This window comes from Rhinolophus ferrumequinum, chromosome 14, assembly GCF_004115265.2.
Source record: "Rhinolophus ferrumequinum isolate MPI-CBG mRhiFer1 chromosome 14, mRhiFer1_v1.p, whole genome shotgun sequence".
Taxonomy (NCBI): Eukaryota; Metazoa; Chordata; class Mammalia; order Chiroptera; family Rhinolophidae; genus Rhinolophus; species Rhinolophus ferrumequinum.
Window position 1 is genome coordinate 45,340,476 of NC_046297.1, and position 22,014 is coordinate 45,362,489.

The 22,014-nt window shown below is 33.7% G+C and overlaps 1 protein-coding gene across 50 annotated transcripts in view; it reads left to right on the forward strand.

Annotated features, from left to right (window-relative positions):
* The window catches only part of RIMS2 (regulating synaptic membrane exocytosis 2), a 605,364-nt gene that overhangs the window by 515,425 nt on the left and 67,925 nt on the right, over positions 1-22,014 (forward strand). For 35 of the 50 annotated variants that reach the window (XM_033125918.1, XM_033125932.1, XM_033125958.1 and 32 more), the window contains one exon: positions 6,104-6,345. The exons of the other annotated variants lie outside the window; for them this stretch is intronic. In XM_033125918.1, coding sequence (XP_032981809.1) covers positions 6,104-6,345 — 242 coding nt within the window. The remainder of the gene's footprint in view (positions 1-6,103; positions 6,346-22,014) is intronic. 50 annotated transcript variants of the gene reach the window in all.

The window sequence follows — 22,014 nt, forward strand, 5'->3', positions numbered from 1 at the left end:
CAGGCCTTCTCGGTGCTCCTTAAACTATCCTAACTAAGCACGATGTCCTCTGTAACCATCAAGGCACTGCTTCCAACCATGAGACCCAAGATCTAAGGACCTTAAACATAACTTCGCTACTAATGGCTATAATCAAGGCAGATGTTTTTAACTAAAAATACTTTATTAATTAGCTAAATATTTCTTCCTAACTCTGGACATCAACTTTGTGGCATACACACACACACACACACACACACACACACACACACACACACACACACACACACCCCCAATACATTTAGATACTATCCTAATATGTTATAGTATATTGATAGAACATATTTATATACAGTTTCTGCAATGATGTTAAAAGCACTGTTACAAATTTGTCATCTCCAGAAATCAAAGAATTAGCACAAGAAACTCAGTTTTTACATACTCTTCAGAAAGAGATGTTTTCTTAATGTTTAACTTAAAGGGTTTCTCGACATTAGGGTTGGTCATTGGAATTTCACTTATAAACTAAGACCATGTTTTTATACAGGAATATTTACATTTTACATGTTATTTGCCAGTAAATTGATTAAAAGAAACAGTGTCATATCACTTTTGTATCCCATATTTGTAGGGATAGATTTTCAGTAAACTTTGGTTGAATAAATGATTACCACTCTACTAGCCTAAAATTGTGGATGGTCATTTGAGTGAGTGAAATAAAGCTTATTAAATCATAAATTAGGATAATAATTTCAAGTTCAACATTTTAGCAAAGGAAGAGTAATATAAATTTTTTAATTAGGAGAACTTGAGACAGGAGCAGGATTTGCTACACACAAACACACACACGCACACACACACAAGAATACAGAATTCAGGAAATGACACTTTAAAATCCAGACGTCTGCCCAATGACTGGCAACTGGTACAAGCAAGTATGAGTTATCTTGGTGATAGGTATTTGGTTATCTCTTGGCATCTGCCTCCAGAAACACAGCAGAGGGAAGGAAAAAGAATTTAAACCTTTCAAGGTGCCATAATACTTGGGATCTTGGCCAATCTTACTAGATTTTTTCTACTCTATCATTATTACTATTGTCTTCTAACTTTTGAGCTCTCCAAACCCTCTCTAGCACCACGTCCTAGCCCAAGATGTTTTAACACTTCCACTCCTGCAATTGTCTGTCCACTTCCTAGCTTTAAGTGTCTTTTCTATTCCTGTGTTGCAATTCTCAAACTCCATTGTGTTAAATGCTAGCCCCTGTATATCTCTGTCCACAAAATTCTGAATCAACCCAGTCTCTCATTCCTTGGATAAGTTCTCTTCTAACCACCTTCCTAGCTTTCAATATGATGAAATATTGTTTTGACATGACTATGTATTTTATTTACAATGCTACTCTTATGCCCGTACTCTCACAAACTCAGAATTTATCTTTGTCATGTGTTTGCTATTTACCTTAATAGGCACCCCCTTAGCGCCAGTCATTCTTTAATTAATACTTTTGGCCCTATGGCCTATAACCTTCATTTAATTTAATCACATACTCCTTTAACCTTTGATATGCTATTTAAGACTTTGCGGGGAATATTTACAAATATTTCACTTGCCTTTCATTACTTTTCTCCTAATGACTGACAATACCAGATTTGCCTTTTTAAAAACCTTTCAGGATACAACTTTCAACTACTGTAATTATGTCATAAAGTAGATAGCTTGCATTGGCGATTTTACGTATTTTACTTTGACACTACCAAAGATATAGTTTTTCATTGTTTGTCTAAAGCCAAAAATTAGAAAACATGTGGAAAACAATATTTAGAAATGTAGAAACATTGTGTCTGTTTCTGGAGCTGAGCATCCTATATCAACACCCAATATTATGGTTTAGTGAACTCATTGGATTAGCTTGAAAGCCATGCTACGCACCTTTAGCCTGTGGAATGAACTATGTGCATTGAATAACTTGACCTATGTAAAAGAAAAAGGAAGGTTGGTCCTCGATTGCTCTTTTCATTTGTCTGTTTAATTTTTTCTTATTGCCAGTATCTTTCATGTTCATTTTGGAAAAAGCAAAACAGAAAAAAAAGAACATGTTTTGAAAGCATAATATCCAACCAGAGAAAATTGAAACTATGTTTGGCACACCGTTTAGAGTAAATCCTTCTAGATAAATGCTACGTGCTTTTATACTTTTCCCCCCTAAGAAAATAAACTTCTGAACGTTTAAGTTTATTTTTCTTTATATTCCCTTTATTCCCCAATTATACAGGTGACTCGTAGATCATATCATGAATCCAGCTTTCCCAAACTACTGCCTAGTTTAACAAGAGATGTCTTTCTTTTTATGTGAATTTCTTTTGGTTGTGTTGTTGTCTGGTTTGAGTTTGTTTGTTTATTTGTTTTGTGTGTGCGCGTGCACGTGGGTAGCCTCTGGCGTTTGAATTTGTCTGTGTCCCCCAGCATTTGGCTAAATCCATATTTGGTATGTGTACCAGCCAAAGCTAAGCTGCAAATCTCTGCTTCCTTTCTCCCTTCCCCCATGTCAAGAACATATTTTATGTCAATAAATATTTATTTACAACAGCATTTTCAAAGGTACATTCTTTTTTATTGATGAACATAACTTATTTAAACACCCTCTACTATTAGACATTTATGGGGTTTTCCCTTGTGTGTTTTCCTATTACGATCAATTCTGCAATGAATCTCATTCTTGCTAAATCTGTACTAAATCTGCACTAAATCTTGCTAAGTTTTCCCTTAGGATAAATCCTGAAAGTAGAATTAATACGTTAAAGGTAGTCTTCTTTTTTTTTAAGGCTTTTGATACATATTGCCAAATTGTCCTTCAGAAATTTAACACCAGCAATACTGGAAATTTACCATATTACCAGACTTACACATTATTTTTCTTTTAAAGTAATTGATAATGTAGTGAGCCTTTGCTTTCTTAAACATTTGAAATGATCCCGTATGTTTACAGAGTCTTTACTACAAGTATTCCACAAATCAACAGTCCCAAAACTTTGAAAATTATGTTTGATAGTTTGTTTACTTACAACATTGTTTGCTTGTAGTTTTAGGTGACATCCAGAGAGAAAAGTAAAGGAAACCAATAGTGATACTCTCGCCTCAGTCTCCCTCCCCTCAAAACACAGCATCCTGGGGCAACTATTTATAAACTCGTCTCTGGTGATCTCTATGTTTCAAGGAGAACCCTTTTGTACATAATGCATTATCTACATTAGATAGATAAAGTGAAGAGACGTGTATTTCTTTAAAACCAAATGGTAATTAAAATATTTATCTACACATTAACTTATCAGTTCCAGTTAGTATTTTATTGTATCCTGCTTGATTTTGGCCAAGTTCTTTACACCCTTTGTATTAAACCTTGAAAATTAAAATGCAAATATCAGAAGGTAATATCAGTAAGCAATATTTTGTGAATTTATCTTTGACTTACTTGGTAGGTAGGTAATAGATTAGGTGCATTTTTTTTTTTAGAAAGGAAAAGACTGTGTTTTAAGAAAAGAAAAGACTGTATTAAAATTACACTGATAGTAACCACTTTGAGCACCTCTTGTAATTGCAGAAGTCAAACGTGACTTGTATTCATCTTTTGTTATCGGTATATATTATTACAATTTTAATACAGTTTTTTCCTTAAAATGTGTATACATTTTTTTTGGCAGCCCCAGTATGTGTTTAGGGTAAAAATTCCTACATAGCAGGAGCACCAGTTTACTGTGGCTATCGGCATATGTTATTATTTTTCAAAGCCTTAGTCTCAACCAAATTTTGACTTTTCTACACTATGCCATGCCTTCTCTAATGACAGCATACTGTGAAATCCTAGGTTGCATTTCTGGGTTAATTTGCTCAGAATCCATGTAATGAGAGATATCTTGGAGCAAAGCATTCAGTTAAAGGGGTCCTTATAGATATTCCAGTTCGCGATAATGGATGCTTAGTGGATGATGATGGTGGTGGTAATAATAATGGGAAAGAGGAAGAGAATAATTTGTGGAGCTCTCATATGTCTGGCATTCTGCTCAGTGCTTAACCTATGTTTTCTCACTAGTTATCAAAGGAAGTTAAGTTCCAAAAAGGGAAGCAACTCTCCCAAGATCAGTCAGTAAAACCAAAGAGCAAACCCAGAATTCCTGATTCTCAGTGCAGTCGGCCCTCCATTATATAACACTGGCTATATGGAAACCATTTCAGACAGTTTAATATCAAATTCTTCAAATTGAAATTTATGATTACAAATGTTATTTCTGTTGATGCTATTAAGTATTTATATAATACATGTTGAGGAGCTTTAACTTTATTTTATCTATTGTCCATATTCCCTAATAATAACAACTATGATTTCTATTTATTAAATTTTTACTTTAGGTATATTATCTTTATTCTTGAAAATAAGAAAGGAAAATAAAATATTCTAATTTTATAAATGAGGAACCTGAGCTCAGAGTAGAGCAATTAACTCTTCTAAAGGAAGTCAATTAATTAAGTAGCAGCAAAGCTGGGATTGAAGCCTGCATCTGTTTGCCTCCAAAACTCTTTTATTCTATTGTTTATTAAAAAATAGCAAAATCAAACAAGCTTGAAAATGATCGATTTGGGGCATATACACTTCTCTCTTCTCTCTCTCTGTCCCCCCCACTCCATCCCTCCACCTTACCCCCATCAGCCGGTTTGTGCTTCATTTCTCCTTGAAGCTTATGCCTCATTTCTCCTTGAAACTACTATGAAGAATAAAATAATACACTTTACTGTATCTTTTTAAAATATCACATTGAGCCTTTTCCCTCTTAAATACTGAAAGTATTTAATTTCTCCCAAAAAGTATTAATTAAATTAACGGGTGGTCCTAGCCTTTTAGCAGATTTTAATCTAGGATAGAGAAAAAATATTTTTTTTTACAAAGACCAAGAAATTGAATTAGAGGTAAGAGCTCACCTCAGTGGGTCAGTTTCCTTATTCTCATCCTTTCAATGATGTATGAATATATTTCTAATATTTTTAGATTTTATTCTTTTATTTTGTTTCTATAATCAAGTGTTATACACTCAGATTATGAGAATCAAATTAAAGCAGCAACTATGACTTTTTAATGCACTGAGTCAATAACTGGTGATATAAACATGAATCTTCCTATTTCTGCAAAGCAGGCTGCTTCCTTCACATTCTTCCAGGTTTATGGGGCCAGCTGGACACCCTGCTTCCACATTCTTCAACCCCTGCTCTATCTCTTACCACAGCCCAGTAATCACAGAACAGTCCAGACAGTCCAGGGTACTTTCCCTGATTACTAACATTCGCAGAGTTAGTCTCCCAGTAGCTCATCAATCAGCTCACATGCTTCCTTGACTCATTGATTGCTTTCTGACCATATTGTCTAGAAAAGTGATAAGGATTTTTCTTTCAAATGAATGCAAGAGGAAAATCTTTTCTTTATGTTTGGAATGTAGACTTATGTCCATAAATATGAAATTATATAAAGTGAAATAAATTATTTTTAATTCAAAGCTAATGAAAACCTCAATCCCTGTTAGAAAATTTAACTATTATTAGATAAACTTTATTTGTTTTTTCACACAATGAAAAAACTTATTTTAAAACACCATTCAGCAATGGATGCTATAATTTTTGCCATTTTTGGTAAAATTTTTCCCACTCATCTCATTTCTTCTTGAAGACAATAGTGAAGCAAATTGGAGAAGAATGCTTTTGGAAACTTCTTCCTTATGTTATGCAGCTACCTGAAAGCATTTTTGCACTTTCAGGACAACATATTCTCCCCAATGAGCCCGGTGATATTTCATGAATATATATATTTTTTTCCTGTGGCCATGCAAACTAGTGTATTCTTCAACAGCAGAAATGAAATAAGTCTGGTTTTCCATAGTTGCGATAAGGTTGGCCTTGAATAGTAAGACCCATTCAAAACCATGGTATTTGAAAATTTTTAATCCTAAAAATATGTCCCATTTTTTATGGGACAATTAAATGACAGAATTTAATTATATTCCAGATGTTTCCTCTAAAATACCTTTTCTTTCTTTTCCTTTTTACTCTTGTCTTCACTTGTAATGATCCATCGGCCTACAGTGTCTTTACATCCAAAATGCAAAGCAGACAAATGGGCATCTCAGGGAAGAACATGACTAAAAGCACCAGCATCAGCGGAGATATGTGCTCGCTGGAGAAGAATGACGGCAGCCAGTCTGACACCGCAGTGGGCGCCCTGGGCACCAGCAGCAAAAAGCGGCGCTCTAGCATCGGGGCCAAAATGGTAGCTATTGTTGGCCTCTCCCGGAAAAGTCGCAGCGCTTCTCAGCTCAGCCAAACGGGTAGGCATTTTTTTGTTACTTTTGACTTCATAGCCGAGTTGTAATTAAAATGCATATTCTTTTCTCTTACTCGTTTTATTGCAGTAATATGTGGATGATCCCATGTTCCAGACGGAAAGGGGAACTTTAAACTAGTCACCTTTTCTGAAAATATAATAATAACTTTGTTTTTCAGTGGTGAATGAATCTCCTTTAAGGTAGATCTTGGCCACCGTTCTTGAAATGTGTTTAAGGTCCTTCTTCCTCAGGGAGGAGTTAAGCTGTGGTTCCCCAGATTGCCCATTGCTGATCCTTTACAAAGCTACTCTGATCTGTGAGATGCCTGCTTTTCTTTAGGTTCTCAAGTTGGAACCAGCCAAATTAATTTTTATTCCCAGCAAGCGATGGTGATGAAGATGACACCTCATATTTTGTATGAATAATATATTCTTATTGCTGACAACCTATCTTCTTTTTCAGTTTGTAAGCAGCATTTGCCAGTAGTATCAATTTTCTCACTGCAGTTTTATTTCCTTGTTAAAACTTCAAGCAACCTCCAGCAGCAGCGATGGAGGAATTTTCTGCTGACAGTGAAGATATGCAAAGCTTTACTGATTTAAAATTCAGTTGCTAAATCACATCTGCAGAAATAAATTAGATCCAACACTCCTATTCAGAAAAGCCACTGTTAGCAATTAAGAAATTTGTGAGTCAAGGCAATGCCTTTTTATAAATGGGTGTTGATAATTAAACATTAAATCCTGGGTGTCTTGAAAATAATAGCATATCTTTACCTAACAAACAAAAGCATATAATACGGTGTTTCTTTTGCAGCAAATAAATTATAGGCAAATGGATTAAATCTCATTTATGTTTGAATACTAGGGTTCTTGTACACAAAAGTGAAGACTTAAACGTGCAACATGAAATAATTTAAAGATATATTAATTCCTGGACCCGGCCGATCTTGATTTTACAAACTATAACAGAGATACTGGAATTTGAGCCTTATGTAATAATATTATTGAAATAGTCATTTGATGGTATTCCTTATAAGTTGGTTGATTCCTTAAAAATTAGCTGTATTTAATGTGATTATTGTTATAAGAATTGTTTATTTGGTGTATCAAAATGTTAATTGTTATTTTAATATGGAAATAGAAATTTAATTGATGAACACAGATATTTAAATGATTTTAAATTGCTAATATTTATACATAATTAACTGTGTTGTGCTAATACCATAAATGTTGGCCTTTTGAAAATGTTTCTATATTTCTCTGGCAATTAGAGCTTTATTTATTGCAGTTTTCTCTTTAAAACTTACACACATCTATAAACCAAAAACTACTCTAAAAAAATAAAGTCTATTAATTAAAAAAATTAAAAACCTAAAACAGACTGTACATTAGAGAATATGTGGAATTAAACTAAATTAATTCCATTTATTTTGGGGTTTTTGATGAATATTAAGCATTTACTATGTGCCAGGCACATGGAAAATAAAGATGAATAAGAAACCATTTATAACCTGAGTTGCTTATAATCTAGCAGAAAATAAGTACTTAAACAGGTTGTTTCGAGGTCGTATGTCAGTGGTAGAACTAGAATTGCATAGAAAGTGTGCTGGATGACTAGAAGAAGGACACCTGATCCAACCTGGAATTCCAGGAGGAGATAATACCTGATCTAAGGCCTGAAAGCAGAATAATTGCTAACCAGGTAAAGAACAATTTGAAAGATGTTCCAGATAAAAATCATAAAAAACTGTAATGTACAAAGGCATAGAGGCATTATATGTACAGGAATGATAGTCAGTTAGGTGTAATTTTAGTCAATTAGGTGTAATTTTACCATAAAATGTTAGACTGAATGTGGCTAGAGATGAGGCTGATGGATAAAAGGGACAAGATCATGGAGAATTCTGTAGACCATATTAATTTATAGGTTATAGGAAGTTTTAAAAAGTTTTCAATAGAGAATTTATATGGTAAGATTTACATGATATATAATTTTTAGGACATTCAGGCTGTTATTTATCTAACAAGTAGTTTTTGAGCATCTACCGTACGCCAGGGACTATCCTAAGGAAAACAGGAACAAGACAAGAGATCCTTCTCTTAGAGTTTATATTCTAGTGGGTCTGCAATAAAGAAGCAAACTACTGGAGTTTACTGGAGTGAGCACCTGATAAAAAGTATTTTAGGATGAATTAGCAGAGCAGAACAATAATTCAGATAAGAGGTAAGAACCTGAATGAACCTGAATTGAGTCAATTGTAATAGAGATAGAGAGAGGGTGATAGTTTTAGGGATATTTTAAAGAGCAACGTTAATAGTCAATCATTCAATTTATTGACTCACTGGATATAGGGAGGTGAAGGAGAGAGACTTCTAAGATGAGTTCCGTATTTCTGGCTTGCATCACTGGGTGGATGGTTGTAGTGCTATTAATGGATATTGGAAGTATAAAAGAAGGAGTAGGTTGGGGGAAGAGGGAGAGGGATGAGTCCTGAGCCAGTGAAGGAGACCGAGAAAGAATGATCATGAAGAAAAGACAAAAACTATGAGAGTACTGTCACAGAGCTAAGAGTTCAAGAAGAGAATGGTCACTGTTTCCAAATGATCAATTTCATGACTTTACAGTTTTGGCATAAATATCCAATATATCTTTCTTTGAAAGTATTTTCATTGAAAAAGTATATATCTATTAATTATCCACTGAGATTCTGTAACAATATTGGTTTGTTTTTTATGTATGAGTAGTTATAGGTTTTTAACCATCAAAAACATTGTGATGTTGGCAGATTTAAGAAATGTAGTCTTGTTCCTTATTATATCATATAGCTCCTTTCTGTATCTATAACATAAAGCATAAAGTATATAGCATGAAGTATTCCTTTCCGTCATTGTTTCCATTAATATTCAGTGACATAACAGCTAAGATTTTAATCATGTTTAAAATGTGCAAGCAATTATTTCTACCTATCTACCTAATAGTTTTGATCTATTAACAATAGAATTAGAATATCTCTCATTACTGGACTCCAAACTTTCAATGCATTTCTAACTCCCATATTTGGGTATATATGTGTATGTTTCAAGTAAGATTTTTATGTTTTCTTTTAAGAAAAAACTTGCAATCACAAGCTCTAACAATATTTAAAACTGAAATCTTCAAATTTAATGTCTAAACCATTTGATTATATGATAACATCTAAAGTAACAAATTTGTTTTATGATGTTGGAGCTTACATAAATACATAGAATGTATGGAGTAACTTACCTAAAACCAAGAAATACATTTTTAACTAGCATGTTTGCATTTTCAAAGATTAATTTAGTATTCCCTTGATTTTCCTGGCATCTATATGGAGATCTGCATGTAATTAAGTTACAAAGTCATTATTTAATGAATGATATACAATAATGTTTTCAAATTTTTAAGGTGGTTTTTATTATTGTAAAAATAAGTATCATTGCACCAGTATGGATTTTAAACTAGACAAGACTGCTTCCTTGCCTCCTGAAGAATAGAAAAATGAGAAAATGAGATCTTTCTAAAACATAGTGAAATTATTCTCAATAATATCATAGTAATCATATGTAAACAATAATTGGCAAGGGAAAACCATATATAAAGGTATATTGGCCAATACACGTGGCAACTAAATTATACATCTTTTCTTCTGCCATGCTATTTTGTATTCCGCTTTCCCTGTTAATTGTAAACTCCCTTTTAAAGTCACCATATCTAAAGATTAATTATGGCTTGCTAAGCGTTATAACCTAATGGAAAGCATATTGAGAAAATAAGGAGGCTTGAATTCTGTTTCATACTCTGGGTTATATATCAACTATGACCTCTTTAAAAACCAACCCAACATATCTGAGTCATATAATGTTCATATGACACGGAGAATTAACACCTACTGTGCCACAGGATTTTTATAAAAATAACATTTTTAAATGTATAAGAAAATGCTTTGAAAACTTAAAAATCACTTTGTAGATGTGAGACATCAATAGCCAATTCAGCCTTATCAGAGAATCAAGAATTCTGTTTTAGACATGGTGATGTTGAGATGCCCATTAGACATATAAGTGCAGTTGTTATGTTGGATATGAGTCTAGATCTGAGTAGGTCAAGACTAGGGATGTAATTTGGGAGGAATCAACAGGTAGTATTTGAAACCATGGCACTGATAAGATTACTTAGGGTATCTTGAATCAAGGAGAAAGCTAAAGACTGAGCCCTGGGGATACTCCTTTAGAAGTCAGGAAGAGAATCCATCAAAGGAGACTTAAGAGAGAGCAGTCCTTAAAGAAGAGGAAAAGAAGAATATGGTATCTTGGAAACCAAATGAAGAAAATATTTTAAGAAAGATGATCAACTATGCCCAGTGCTTCTGAAAAGTCAAATAAGATGAAGACAGAATTGACCATTGGATTTGGCAAGATGAAGGAATTGGGTAAATCTTGACAAATCTTACAGTAGTGGACAAAGCCTGATTGGAAGCAGGTTAATGAAAATGGGCGGTGAAGTAGAGTCTTGAGAATAATTTCAAGAATAAAAATGAGAACACCTAATATTTTTTGAGCATTCTTTATGTGTGAGGCACTATTCTAAGCACTTTACCTGTAAATCATTTAAACCTCACAACAATGTTATGAAGCAGGAATTAATTAGTATTATCCTCATTTATGGATGAGGAAACCAAAGTAGACAGAGTGGGAATGAATTCCCCAAGTTTACCCAGCTAGTAAGGGTAGAAGTTGGGATTTTAATCCAGGCAGTATGGATGTAGAGACTGCACTCTAAATTATTCTGTCTAGACCAGCGCTGTCCGGTAGAACTTTTGGCAATGATTATTGTTCTCTCTCTGCACTGTCCAATATGACACGGTGGTGCTAGCCACATGTGGCAATCGAGCCCTTGAAATGAGGCTGGTGTGATTACATGTGTTATTTATTTATTTATTTATTTGAATTTTTTTAACGAAATTTAAATTTAAACAGGCACATGTGACTGGCAACTACTATGTTGGACAGTACAGATAACAACAACTCGAAAGAGAGATTTTTGAAAAAAAGTAAATAAATAGGATTTGGTGGAGATGGAGTCAAAGAAGAGTTTTATGTTTTTAATGCAAGAGGGGATACTTATGGGAACAACTGAATAGGTGAAAGGGCTTTGGTTCTAGAGCTGAAGTGGAGATCAGCTGTTAAGACCTGTGGAATCTGCTCTTTTCATCTTATAATATTTCTAAAAGCTCACACAGTACTTTACATTTACTCCAGTTATAACACTTTGTAACTAATTATTTATTTATTTGTCTATCTCCTGGCTAAACTCTTTCTTATTTTGTATATCCTTCTGAGTGTCGTGTTTGGTATATTATAGTTTCAAATATAGTGATCTTCAATGAAAGGTCCATGTACTGCTTGGGGTACATGATTAAATTCTCTAGGAAATGGAAAGAAATTCATAAACGTATTTTTTTTAAAGACAAAAAAGATATTAAGCATTACTAATATTTAAAATATAGCTCTACCCTGGTGTTCTCAGTTCATCTGGATATCAGAGGTTGGTTCACTTGGTCTGGATGTCGTGTCTTGCAGGCCTTTCTGGAGGTGTTAGGTAATTTAGTTAACCATCAGAAAATGGGCAAGTGGTTTAAAAAGATTCCTGCAATGAAATTGTCAATCTAGTGTAATACTAATATTGCAATTACACAAAAAAGCTACTCCTATCTTCAACAGCAGTTGATGAAGTAAATACAGTGACACTCAAAGATCTGACAAGAAGCTCACAAAAAATTCAAAGTTATCAGGAAGACTAATAAAATATAGATTCATATCCAATGTTATTAACAATGACCCTTACTCTGCGTTTATACTTTATATGGTCTATGGTATGTCTTTGTGAAGTCTCTTTTTCAGTTATAACATCATTAACACTACTAAGTAGGAGAAACTTGAGTTTGGAAGGAGACCTTCAAATTGCTCTATTTATCAGCTAGTATAATTCCAGCTACTAGAGTATATAAATTGAAAACTTAATATAAAAGTTTATTTATTGAGCAAATATGAGTCCAATGCACTCATTCCCAGTTGAGCGGGTGGCCTTCCATCTGGTCAGATAGGGTTTGAGGTTCTTTTCATCCGTGGCTTTCCCCTCTGTAGAGCCTTAGAGCCCTCTCTATTCGGTCAGCACATGGGAAGTTTTTATGAGCAAGAAGTGGAAACAGTAACGTCACTTCTGCTTATATTTCATTGACTTCACTCAGTCGCATAGCTGAGTGCTGGAAAATGGAAGGTTGTGGAATATAATCTAGGGAGTGCTTAGGAAAAAGAGAAAACAGGTTTGGTAAGAAAACCCATGTTTTTAAAAATTATAACACACATTACTTCAAACATTTTTCCTGAGAGCTTAAAGTCTTATCTACCATTAGAAATAATGATTTGCAAATATTTATTGCATTTTAATCTTTTAAAATATTTTATATGTTTTATGTATTGTAAAAGTATAATCAAATATGGCTATCATTTATAAATATTTTTTTTTTTACTGAAATGGAGGGGAGATGATGTTTTAAAAGATTCAAAACAGCTTATCTAATATGTAATTTTATAAGGCTTAAAACCACTGCTCTAGTATGTAATAGTTCTAAGTAAATGTTTGCTGAATTCAGAGGTCTGTTAACAGAGAACTTTGTAATAATGAAGATGTTAAGTGGTAGTGTTGTCCTTTCATGTCATTAGAAATCTCAGACTAACACTACAGGATATATAACATATTAAGAATTTAACAAAAAATATGCCTTTAACACTAAATTTAGGCACATTTCTCACTTTTGTAGTTATAATAACACTACAAGCCATTATTAATTAAAAGTATTGATAGTCATGGTACTATTTGTCATTTGCTAATAAGTTCAAGTGATTCAAATATTATAGGTGAAATAAACAAAATCTTATAAGTGAAGGCTATTATTAACATCTTATGAATTGTGTTAAAGTACTTCGATAGCAAGCTAGATAGCAATTTTATTGTCAGTGGAAATTAATTAGCATTTCTTAAATTTTAATTGAATTTCATGTTATTTGTCTAAAAAAAACAAACCTTAGTTTATATTTTTTTTATTGTAGTAAGATATACATAACTTAAAGTTTACCACCTTAACCATTTTTAAGTGTACAGTTTAGTGGCATTGAGTTACGTTCACGTTGTTGTGCAACCGTCACCACCACCCATCTCCAGAACTCTTTTCATCTTGCGGAACTGAAGCTCTGCATCCATTAAACAACAACTCTCCATTCGCCTTTTCCTCTGGCTTCTGGCAAACACCATTTTATTTTCTGTCTCGGTGAATTTAACTCCTCTACATACCTCATATAAGTGGAATTATACAGTATTTGTCCTTTGTGTCTGGGTTATTTCGTGTATCCTAATGTCCTTAAGGTGCATGCATATTGTAGCATGTGTCATAATCTCTTTCCTTTTTAAGGTTGACTAATATCCTGTTGTATATATGTACCACATTTTTTTTAACCATTCATCTGTCAGTGGACATTTGGGTAACTTCTACTTTGTAGCAATCATGAACAAGATTGTTTTGAACATGGGTATACAAATATGTCTTCGAAACTCTGCTGTCAATTTTGGGGGGCATATGTCCACAGTGGAATCAACTGGATCATAGGGTAATTCTATTTTTAATTTTTGAGGACCTGCCATACTGTTTTCCATAGTAGCTGTACCATTTACAATCTTACCAACAGCACACAAGGGGTTCAGTTTCTCCACATCCTTGCCAGCGCTTGTTATTTTTTTATAATAGTCATCCTAAGAGTATGAGGGAATACCTCATTGTAGTTTAGATTTGCATTTCCCTAATGACGAGTGATGTTGAACATCTTTTCATGTACTTATTGGCTGTTTATATATCCTCTTTGGGAAAACATCTATTCAAGTCCTTTGCCTATTTTCTAATTGAGTTATTTTTTTGTTGAATTGAAAAAACTTTTCTATAATCGGAAAATATAAGCCTACTTTTGAGATTCTTAAGTGTCATCTGTGTACTAATAACATGTTGTATTATTATTTATTTGTATTTGTCTGAATACCATTAGATTATAAAGTCCTTCAAGGGAGGAACTATATCACATTCATTTTAATATCTCTGGTAACTAAGATAATAGTTGATATCTACTAAATACTCAGTATTTGTTAGAATGAATGAATGAACAGTTCAATTTACGTTTGTTATAGACAAGATAACTTAAAACTGTTCCTCAAGATGTTAAATTGGTACGTGGCAGTTTTAAAATCTATAAATCATCTTATAGTTATATGTCAAATACTTCTTATCATCTCATATTCTAGTGTTATTTATAGAAAAAATAATAGAACCCTTGAAAGCTATTGTTAAGGAACTATGTATTTTACATCTACACATGCAAATTATCTTGCATTGTCTCTATCCAAACATAAAGATCACACTCACTCAAATTATTTAAAATTTGCTAATGAATTCTTATGGTATTTTAATCATTTCCCTAAAGCATAAACTTTACCATACATTTTTTCATCTCATTAATTTAAAAAGGCATTTTGGTAGGTGCTGTGGAAGACAAAACTTGACAAAATATAGTTCGTACACTCTCATAGCTCTTATACTCAAGGATCATAAAACCTACTAGAAGAAATGAGTTGCAGGCTTGAGTACATATAAAACAAGGTGGAACATGATGAGGACAAGCAAGATATTCTATAAGTGTAGCAGAATAGAGAAAAGATTTTAGATCTCATCTCTGCTACATGGACAAGTTATGTAACCTCTCTAACCTCCATTTCCTCAACTGTAAAAATAATGGAATCTATCTTCTTACCTCATCTGATTGTTATGATCACTTATAAAAGCATTTAAAATATTGTCGAACATATACTAAGTTCTTAATAAATGGCAACTGCTATTGTTAATATTATTATTAACATCAATGTAGCTGTTATTCTTATCATTAGTGCAGTAGTGGAAATTGTCACTTTCAACACCCATACCAAGGTAACGGTTGATCTGAGCCTTGAATTATAGATGTTTAAACTGTGAAGATGCTGAGACATGGACATTTCAGGCATGGGCAACCTTAGACCCAGAGATAAAGAAATGCAGTTTATGTATGAACAGAACAGAGAGTATTTGACACATAGTGGGAAATAAGACTAGCAATAGAGGTTGGGGCCAGATTACAAATACCTTAATGTCAGGCCAAGGAGTTAGAACCATAGAGTTGACAATAGGGAGCTATTATTGCAGGATTCGGAACAGGGTCATGACAACCAAAGCTAGAAAGATTTTGTCAATAAGTCTAGAGATCAAGAATAGAAGACAATTGTATTAGTTTAGAGCAGAGGTGATGAGGGCCTGATCCACGTATACTAGTTTTCTATTGCTGCCATAGCAAATTGCCACAAACTTAGTAACTTAAAACAATGCAAATTCACCATTCTCTCAAAAGTCTGGGTGAGATTGGGTGGTTTCTCTGCCCTGTGTTTCGCAAGACCAAAATCAAAAGGTCATCAAGGTGGAGTTTTTATCTGAAGGCTCAAGGGAAGACTCCATTTTCAAGGTCATTCAGGTTATTAGCAGAATTCCGTTACTTGCCTCTGTAGGACTGAGGTCCCATTTTCTTTGACATACGGCCATCTTCATCTCCAAGCACATTGACTATTTCTGGTGCTTCTAGTCTCTCTGAGTATGCATTCTGCTGTATTTCTTCTGCCATCCAGCTCAAGAGAGTGTTCTGCTTTCAAGGGCTCATGTAATTAGGTTGGGTCCCCTGAGATGATCCAAGATAATCTCCCTGTTTTAACGTCCTTAACCTTAATTACAGCTGCAAAGTGCCTTTTACCATGTGATCTAACATAATTTCAGGTTCCAGAAAATAGTGCATGGACATTTTTGGGGACCATTCTACCTACCACAATGATAATAGCGGAAGGAGATGGAAAATTGAGAAGAATCAAGAAATATTGTAGATATATTATATAAAAATTATTATTTACATCCTACATGCTTCCTAGGAGAAAATGCAAAATGGAAATAAAAGTTAATCTTCACAATTTACACAGCCTGATTAAAGAACATCTACCAGTTATTAAGATATAAGCTTTTTAATAGAAAATTTAGAAAATAATTTACCAGTCATTAAAAGAACGTAATTAGTAATAGCATGAATTTGTTCATTTTAATTTTCACAACCTTATATGTATGCATTATCATTCCCATTTCACATATCAGCAAACAAATTCAAAAGTTTCATGGTATACAAATACACCCCAAAACTGGCATCCTTTACATGACCCCTCTGTGGCTAACAGTATATTTTTATAATTAGTTCTTTTCATATCATTGGGGGGGAAATACTTTCTCTTCAAAATGAAAATTTCTCAGGGAACTACTTTTAATTTAATATTGGTTTTACTTAATTTAATTAGACATAAATTTAAGATGTAAATAGCCAAAGGCATCATACATGCTAGTAATCTAATCACTAAAGACCTAGTAACTGTAAATCACTAAACCATAAAGAGTTTAATTGTAGGCTGAGAAATACAGTCTAAGAAAAAGAAGTCTTTAATTGTATTAAAATAAATGCTTTAAGGTTTTTTAGTATCAGCGTATAAACAGAAATGCAATTTTAAGGTAAAAGCCATTTTTAATGAAATTTCCATATACTCTGAAGAGGGGCTACTTGATGCTTTTTATTCAATTGAGTCCTGTTCCTGTTACCTACTAGGAAGACTTCCAGTATTTATAGGTAATTTAATAAAGCCCTAGGTTGGCAATATAAAACTCAGGCTTCCAACATATGGAAAAGGTAGTAGTGTTGGCTCATTGTTCCCCTGGGCTTTGAAAGCTATTTCGTATTGAGGCTTTGTAGAATGAAAAACACTAAGGCAGAATACAACCCATCTTTCCTCTCTGATGCTGCTCTAAGTGGACAAATCCTTCTGACATTTTTTATTTTTTTTTTTATTTTTTTATTTTTTATTAGTTTCAGGTGCACAAAACAATGTAATAGTTAGACATTTATCATTTATATCCCTCATACCGTGATAACCCCCTCCCCCCATCCACTACCCCTCTGACATCGCACACAGCCATTACATTTCCACTGTCTCTATTCCTAATGCTGTACTCCGCTTCTTGTATCTATATATATTATACATACATATATGTATGACAATAATGAGTGTCAACTACTATGTTATATATGTATATATATATACATAAAATGTATATATACATAAAATGAATATATATAAAATAGTAGTTGACACTCATTATTGTTCAGCTTCAGCTTCAGGTGTACAGTGCAGTAATCAGGCATCTACATCATCCCTAAGGTGGTCTCCCTAATGACACAAGTGTCCATTGGATACCCTACAAAATCTTTACAACATTATTGATTACATTCCCCAAATTGACTTTCGTATCCCCGTGGCAATCTTGTGGTTACTGACTGTGCTTTCTAATCCCCTCAACTTCCCCTTTATCCCCACCCCTCCTCCTAGAGAACATTATGTTAAGTGAAATAAGTTAGACAGAGAAAGACAAATACGATATGATCTCACTTATATGTGTAATCTAAAGAAAAGAATAAATGAATGAAATAATCAGAAACAGTCTCAGAGACAGAGGAAAAACTGAGAGTTGACTTTTTAATGTAAGATAAAGTTTTTCTTTTTTAACTGACACTCTTATCCACTACCTTATAACATTTTAACATAACATTATATTGTTACCCAGTAAATATTTATTGAATTTCTACTCTGTAATAGACACCATGGTATTATAAACTGGAATCCTCCTCTTCTGGTATTTATGTTCCAGTCAGAGAGCTGGGCCTTAACAAATAAAGTAATAATTAGTGAAAATTACAAAGCTCACCTTGATGGAAAAGTACCAAAAGGCGTGAAAGTGTATCACGGGAGATACTAACCTGGCCTGGCTCTTTTCCATCCACCCTAGCGCTTGTTGGATACTTTGCACACAGCAGGGTTTCAACAAATGCTTGTTGAATGGAACTGAATGTTGTACGTTGTGTAAGGTGTCCTTCTGTCTTTGTGTTTGGTTTGTTTAGCAATTTCTGTACTTATGAATATGGTCGGCATATTCACTGAGATCAGTGTGTATATATGTTTTCTATTAAAAAATAATTAAAAGCCAAAATGACTTTTTGAAAAGGGATTTAATTTCAACTATAAAAACACCGTATTTGTATACTATGTATACTATGACAGAGAGAGGCAATAGATTCTAGTTTAACCTAGACATATACTTGAAGTTGAAATAGTGGGAAAATGGACTTCTAGTGTACTTCTCTAGAAGTTCGGCACTGGCATACGAGGTAATTTCTGTAGCTTTTAGTCCAGAGAGTGGTTTTGTGTTTGTTTTTGGTTTTTGTTCTGGTATATGAGGAATGTATTGCTTTTTTTCTTGAAGCTTCATGATTGTTAAGAAAATAAGAGTGGGTAATAGAGTTAATAGAGAAGTATGAGATGAGTTGGGGAACTATTCTGATGAGGAAATTGATGGTGAGGCAACATGTAATGCAGAAGTATAAGAAAGCATACAAAGGTGCAGAGACAGGGAAATAATTGCAGAAAACCACGAAGAACCCCAAGGCGATTGTGCTTATAACTGAGGCATTTCTACATCAATCCCTTTCAACTAAACCCTCCTTTCCAAAGGAAATATAGTGCCCAGAGGTAGGAGAACAGCGGCCAGCAGCCTCCTATCGCATCCTTTCCAGTCCCACTGATATTTGGAGTATCTCAATTCCTTATCCTTTTTTGATCTTCCTCCTCCTTCTGCCAGCAGTCATTTTATCCTGGAATTGAGCTATCTGTGTGTCAAAGGGAAGATGGATGGCCACAGGTTTCTGACTTGCTATCATCCAGACTAAGTTCTTCATTTAACCAGTCAGTTGTAAAATTATTTTACTGAAAATGACAATTTGATAGACTTGTACTTCAAAATGTTAAAATAGATCTCTTTTTAAAAAAAATACAAATACTATTTAATAATCTGTGTTCATTTGACTTATTTCATTTGGAAAGTTTTCCCCCCCAAAATAAGGACAATAAAAATTGCTTTACACAAATGGAAATACCAATGTTTTAAAAACAAAATAGTAAATGTGAGAAAGATGGCATGTCATATACCTAAATACATATATGTTTGAAAATCCATTTGTTATTTCTAACGGAAATGGAAAACTGAAGTTTATTTCCTTCCTCAATGAAATATATCTTCCTTCCTAACCATAGAGCACAATGTACAATTTTAAAGCTGTAGAGGTTCTTTTTGAATCATGTTCTAGAATTTAATCCCACTTACAATCAAATGTTTTTTTGTTTTATGTTTTATAGTGATAAAGACGACGTGGTCACACTCAGTGTATATTTGAATGATGTTTCATCTATTTAGATATGGATTTGCCTTATTCTGAGTTACACAATCTCAACTTCAGTAAAATTTCCTCACAGATTTTGCATACTGTGTTATTCCTGTGTTTAATCCTCTCAATCATGTTTATTTATTTTGAATTTATCTTAATGTGTAGAAATTTAAACTGGAAAAAATTAAAAGGATATAAAGATGCTTATTTTTTCTGGCTTTCTCATAGAATATTTGTGTGTGTGCTTCCTTCTGAATAAGAAAACTGTTTCAGTTCATTTAGTTTTAATTTGCTTTATCTTCTTGGTCATTTATGGTTGCTCAGTCATTCTTTATCTCTTGGTGTAATTTTCTTTTTGTTCTCAAAATAGTCCTCATTAAATTTCATTCAAATTGCAATAAGACATTTTAGTATACTAAGCTCAGTGAAAATTGTGTTGCATTTAAATATTGCTTAAAATTTTAAGTAGACTATCAAACACGCGCTAAACAGGTTTTTTTTTAAAGTATTATAAATTTAAAATAATCAACATGATTAACTATGTTTTTAATACAGAAAGGGTGTTGTGCGGGTACAATAGACTATTAAAAATTATACAAATTATACAAAAATTATACAAATCGCAGACACCTTTTCCAAAAGCTTAAAATCCATTAGGGAAGATATATCAGGTAGCATATCAGTAACACAAAATACTTTAAGATTTCAGAAAGATGACTTCTGACTGGAATGAGATTTTAAATGGCTTCTTGGAAGGTGTATTATTTGAGCCAGAATTTGAACATTAAATAGCCTTTTAATGAAACGATATAGAAGTGCATGTGAAGCACAGGAAATTTTAGTAGTATACTGGTAGGTTAGTTCAGAGAAACATAGATATGTATCAGAGAAAGATCAGTGATCTCATTTGACTAACGTACTGGTTCTCAAACTTTTTTCTAAGCAATGGAGCCCTTTCAATATTTGGAAGAGTCAGACAACACAATCTGTAAGGGTGTTCAGAGGGGAGCATGGCATACTCAAGGAACTAAACTACATGCAGTGTGCCTGAAGCGTAGAGGACAAGAGATAGAGTTGAGCTGTAAGCCTGCAGAATTGGGCTGAGAACACATCATGGAATATCCTAAAAGTCATCTTCAGGATATTAAATTTACCCCAAAACTGCTGACAGTTTTGTCAAAGGGAGAAAGATTAGAGGCAGAGAGAAGCTGCTGGGGAGTTTTGCAGTGATTTTTTTCTTTTCAAGAAAGAGTAGTGGCCTGGACGACCAGATAGTAATGTGGAGGGAGAGACATGGATGGATTTGATAAACAGAATGAAAAGGACTAGATGGTAGATGAGAGGTGAGGGAGAGAGAGGAATCAAAGCTGATTTCTGAAAGTTTGACTTGAGCAACTGGGTAGACAAGTGTTTTTGCTGTTTATTGAGAGAGGGGAACCAGACGAGAAGCAGTTAGAACCATGTTACTCTGAGGAATACAAGAGTGTTGGTATTAATACTTGCTACATGCCGTGTGTCAGATGCACTGTCTTCAATGCATTATCTAGTAATCATCTGTAATGCACTACTTAATCTCAATACGTATTAGCTTTTAAGAAGAAGGCCAGATTATCAAGGCTTAAGGAGGAAATAAGTGGTAGAAATTGGAGGTACCGGCTATAAAGAAGCAAAAAGAAAAAGGCTCTAGTTGAGGGACTGACAAACTATGGACCACAGACCAAATTTGACAGTGCTGCTTTTTCTTCTTTTTGATAAATAATTTTTTATTTGATAAAGTTTTATTGGAACACAGCAAAACTCATTTGTTTATGCATTGTTACTTTTGTGCTACAATGGTTCAACTGAGAGATCAAAATCATATGACCCAAAAAGCCTAAAACATTTACCATCTGGCCCTTTACAGAAAATATCTTCTTGCTATCTATTTACTGTCGTGTTCATTGGAGAAAATGTGTTTTCTTTCTTTAGCCAAATGAAACAGACACAGGAAATGTAGCAAAAGAGGAATGGACATTTACTGTTGTGCCAGCCATGTTCTAATTTATTAACTCTTAATCACCATATTCTCTCTTTGAAGTAGGGATTATGGTCCCTACTTCTAATTTTTTATATGAGGAAACTGAAAGGGCAATGTGGGGAAAGGCAAAGGAGAGAAAACAATAAATGCTTTTAGTAAGTCCTGCTCAAAATTGTGAACCAGGTGAATTTTCTCTGGTAGTCT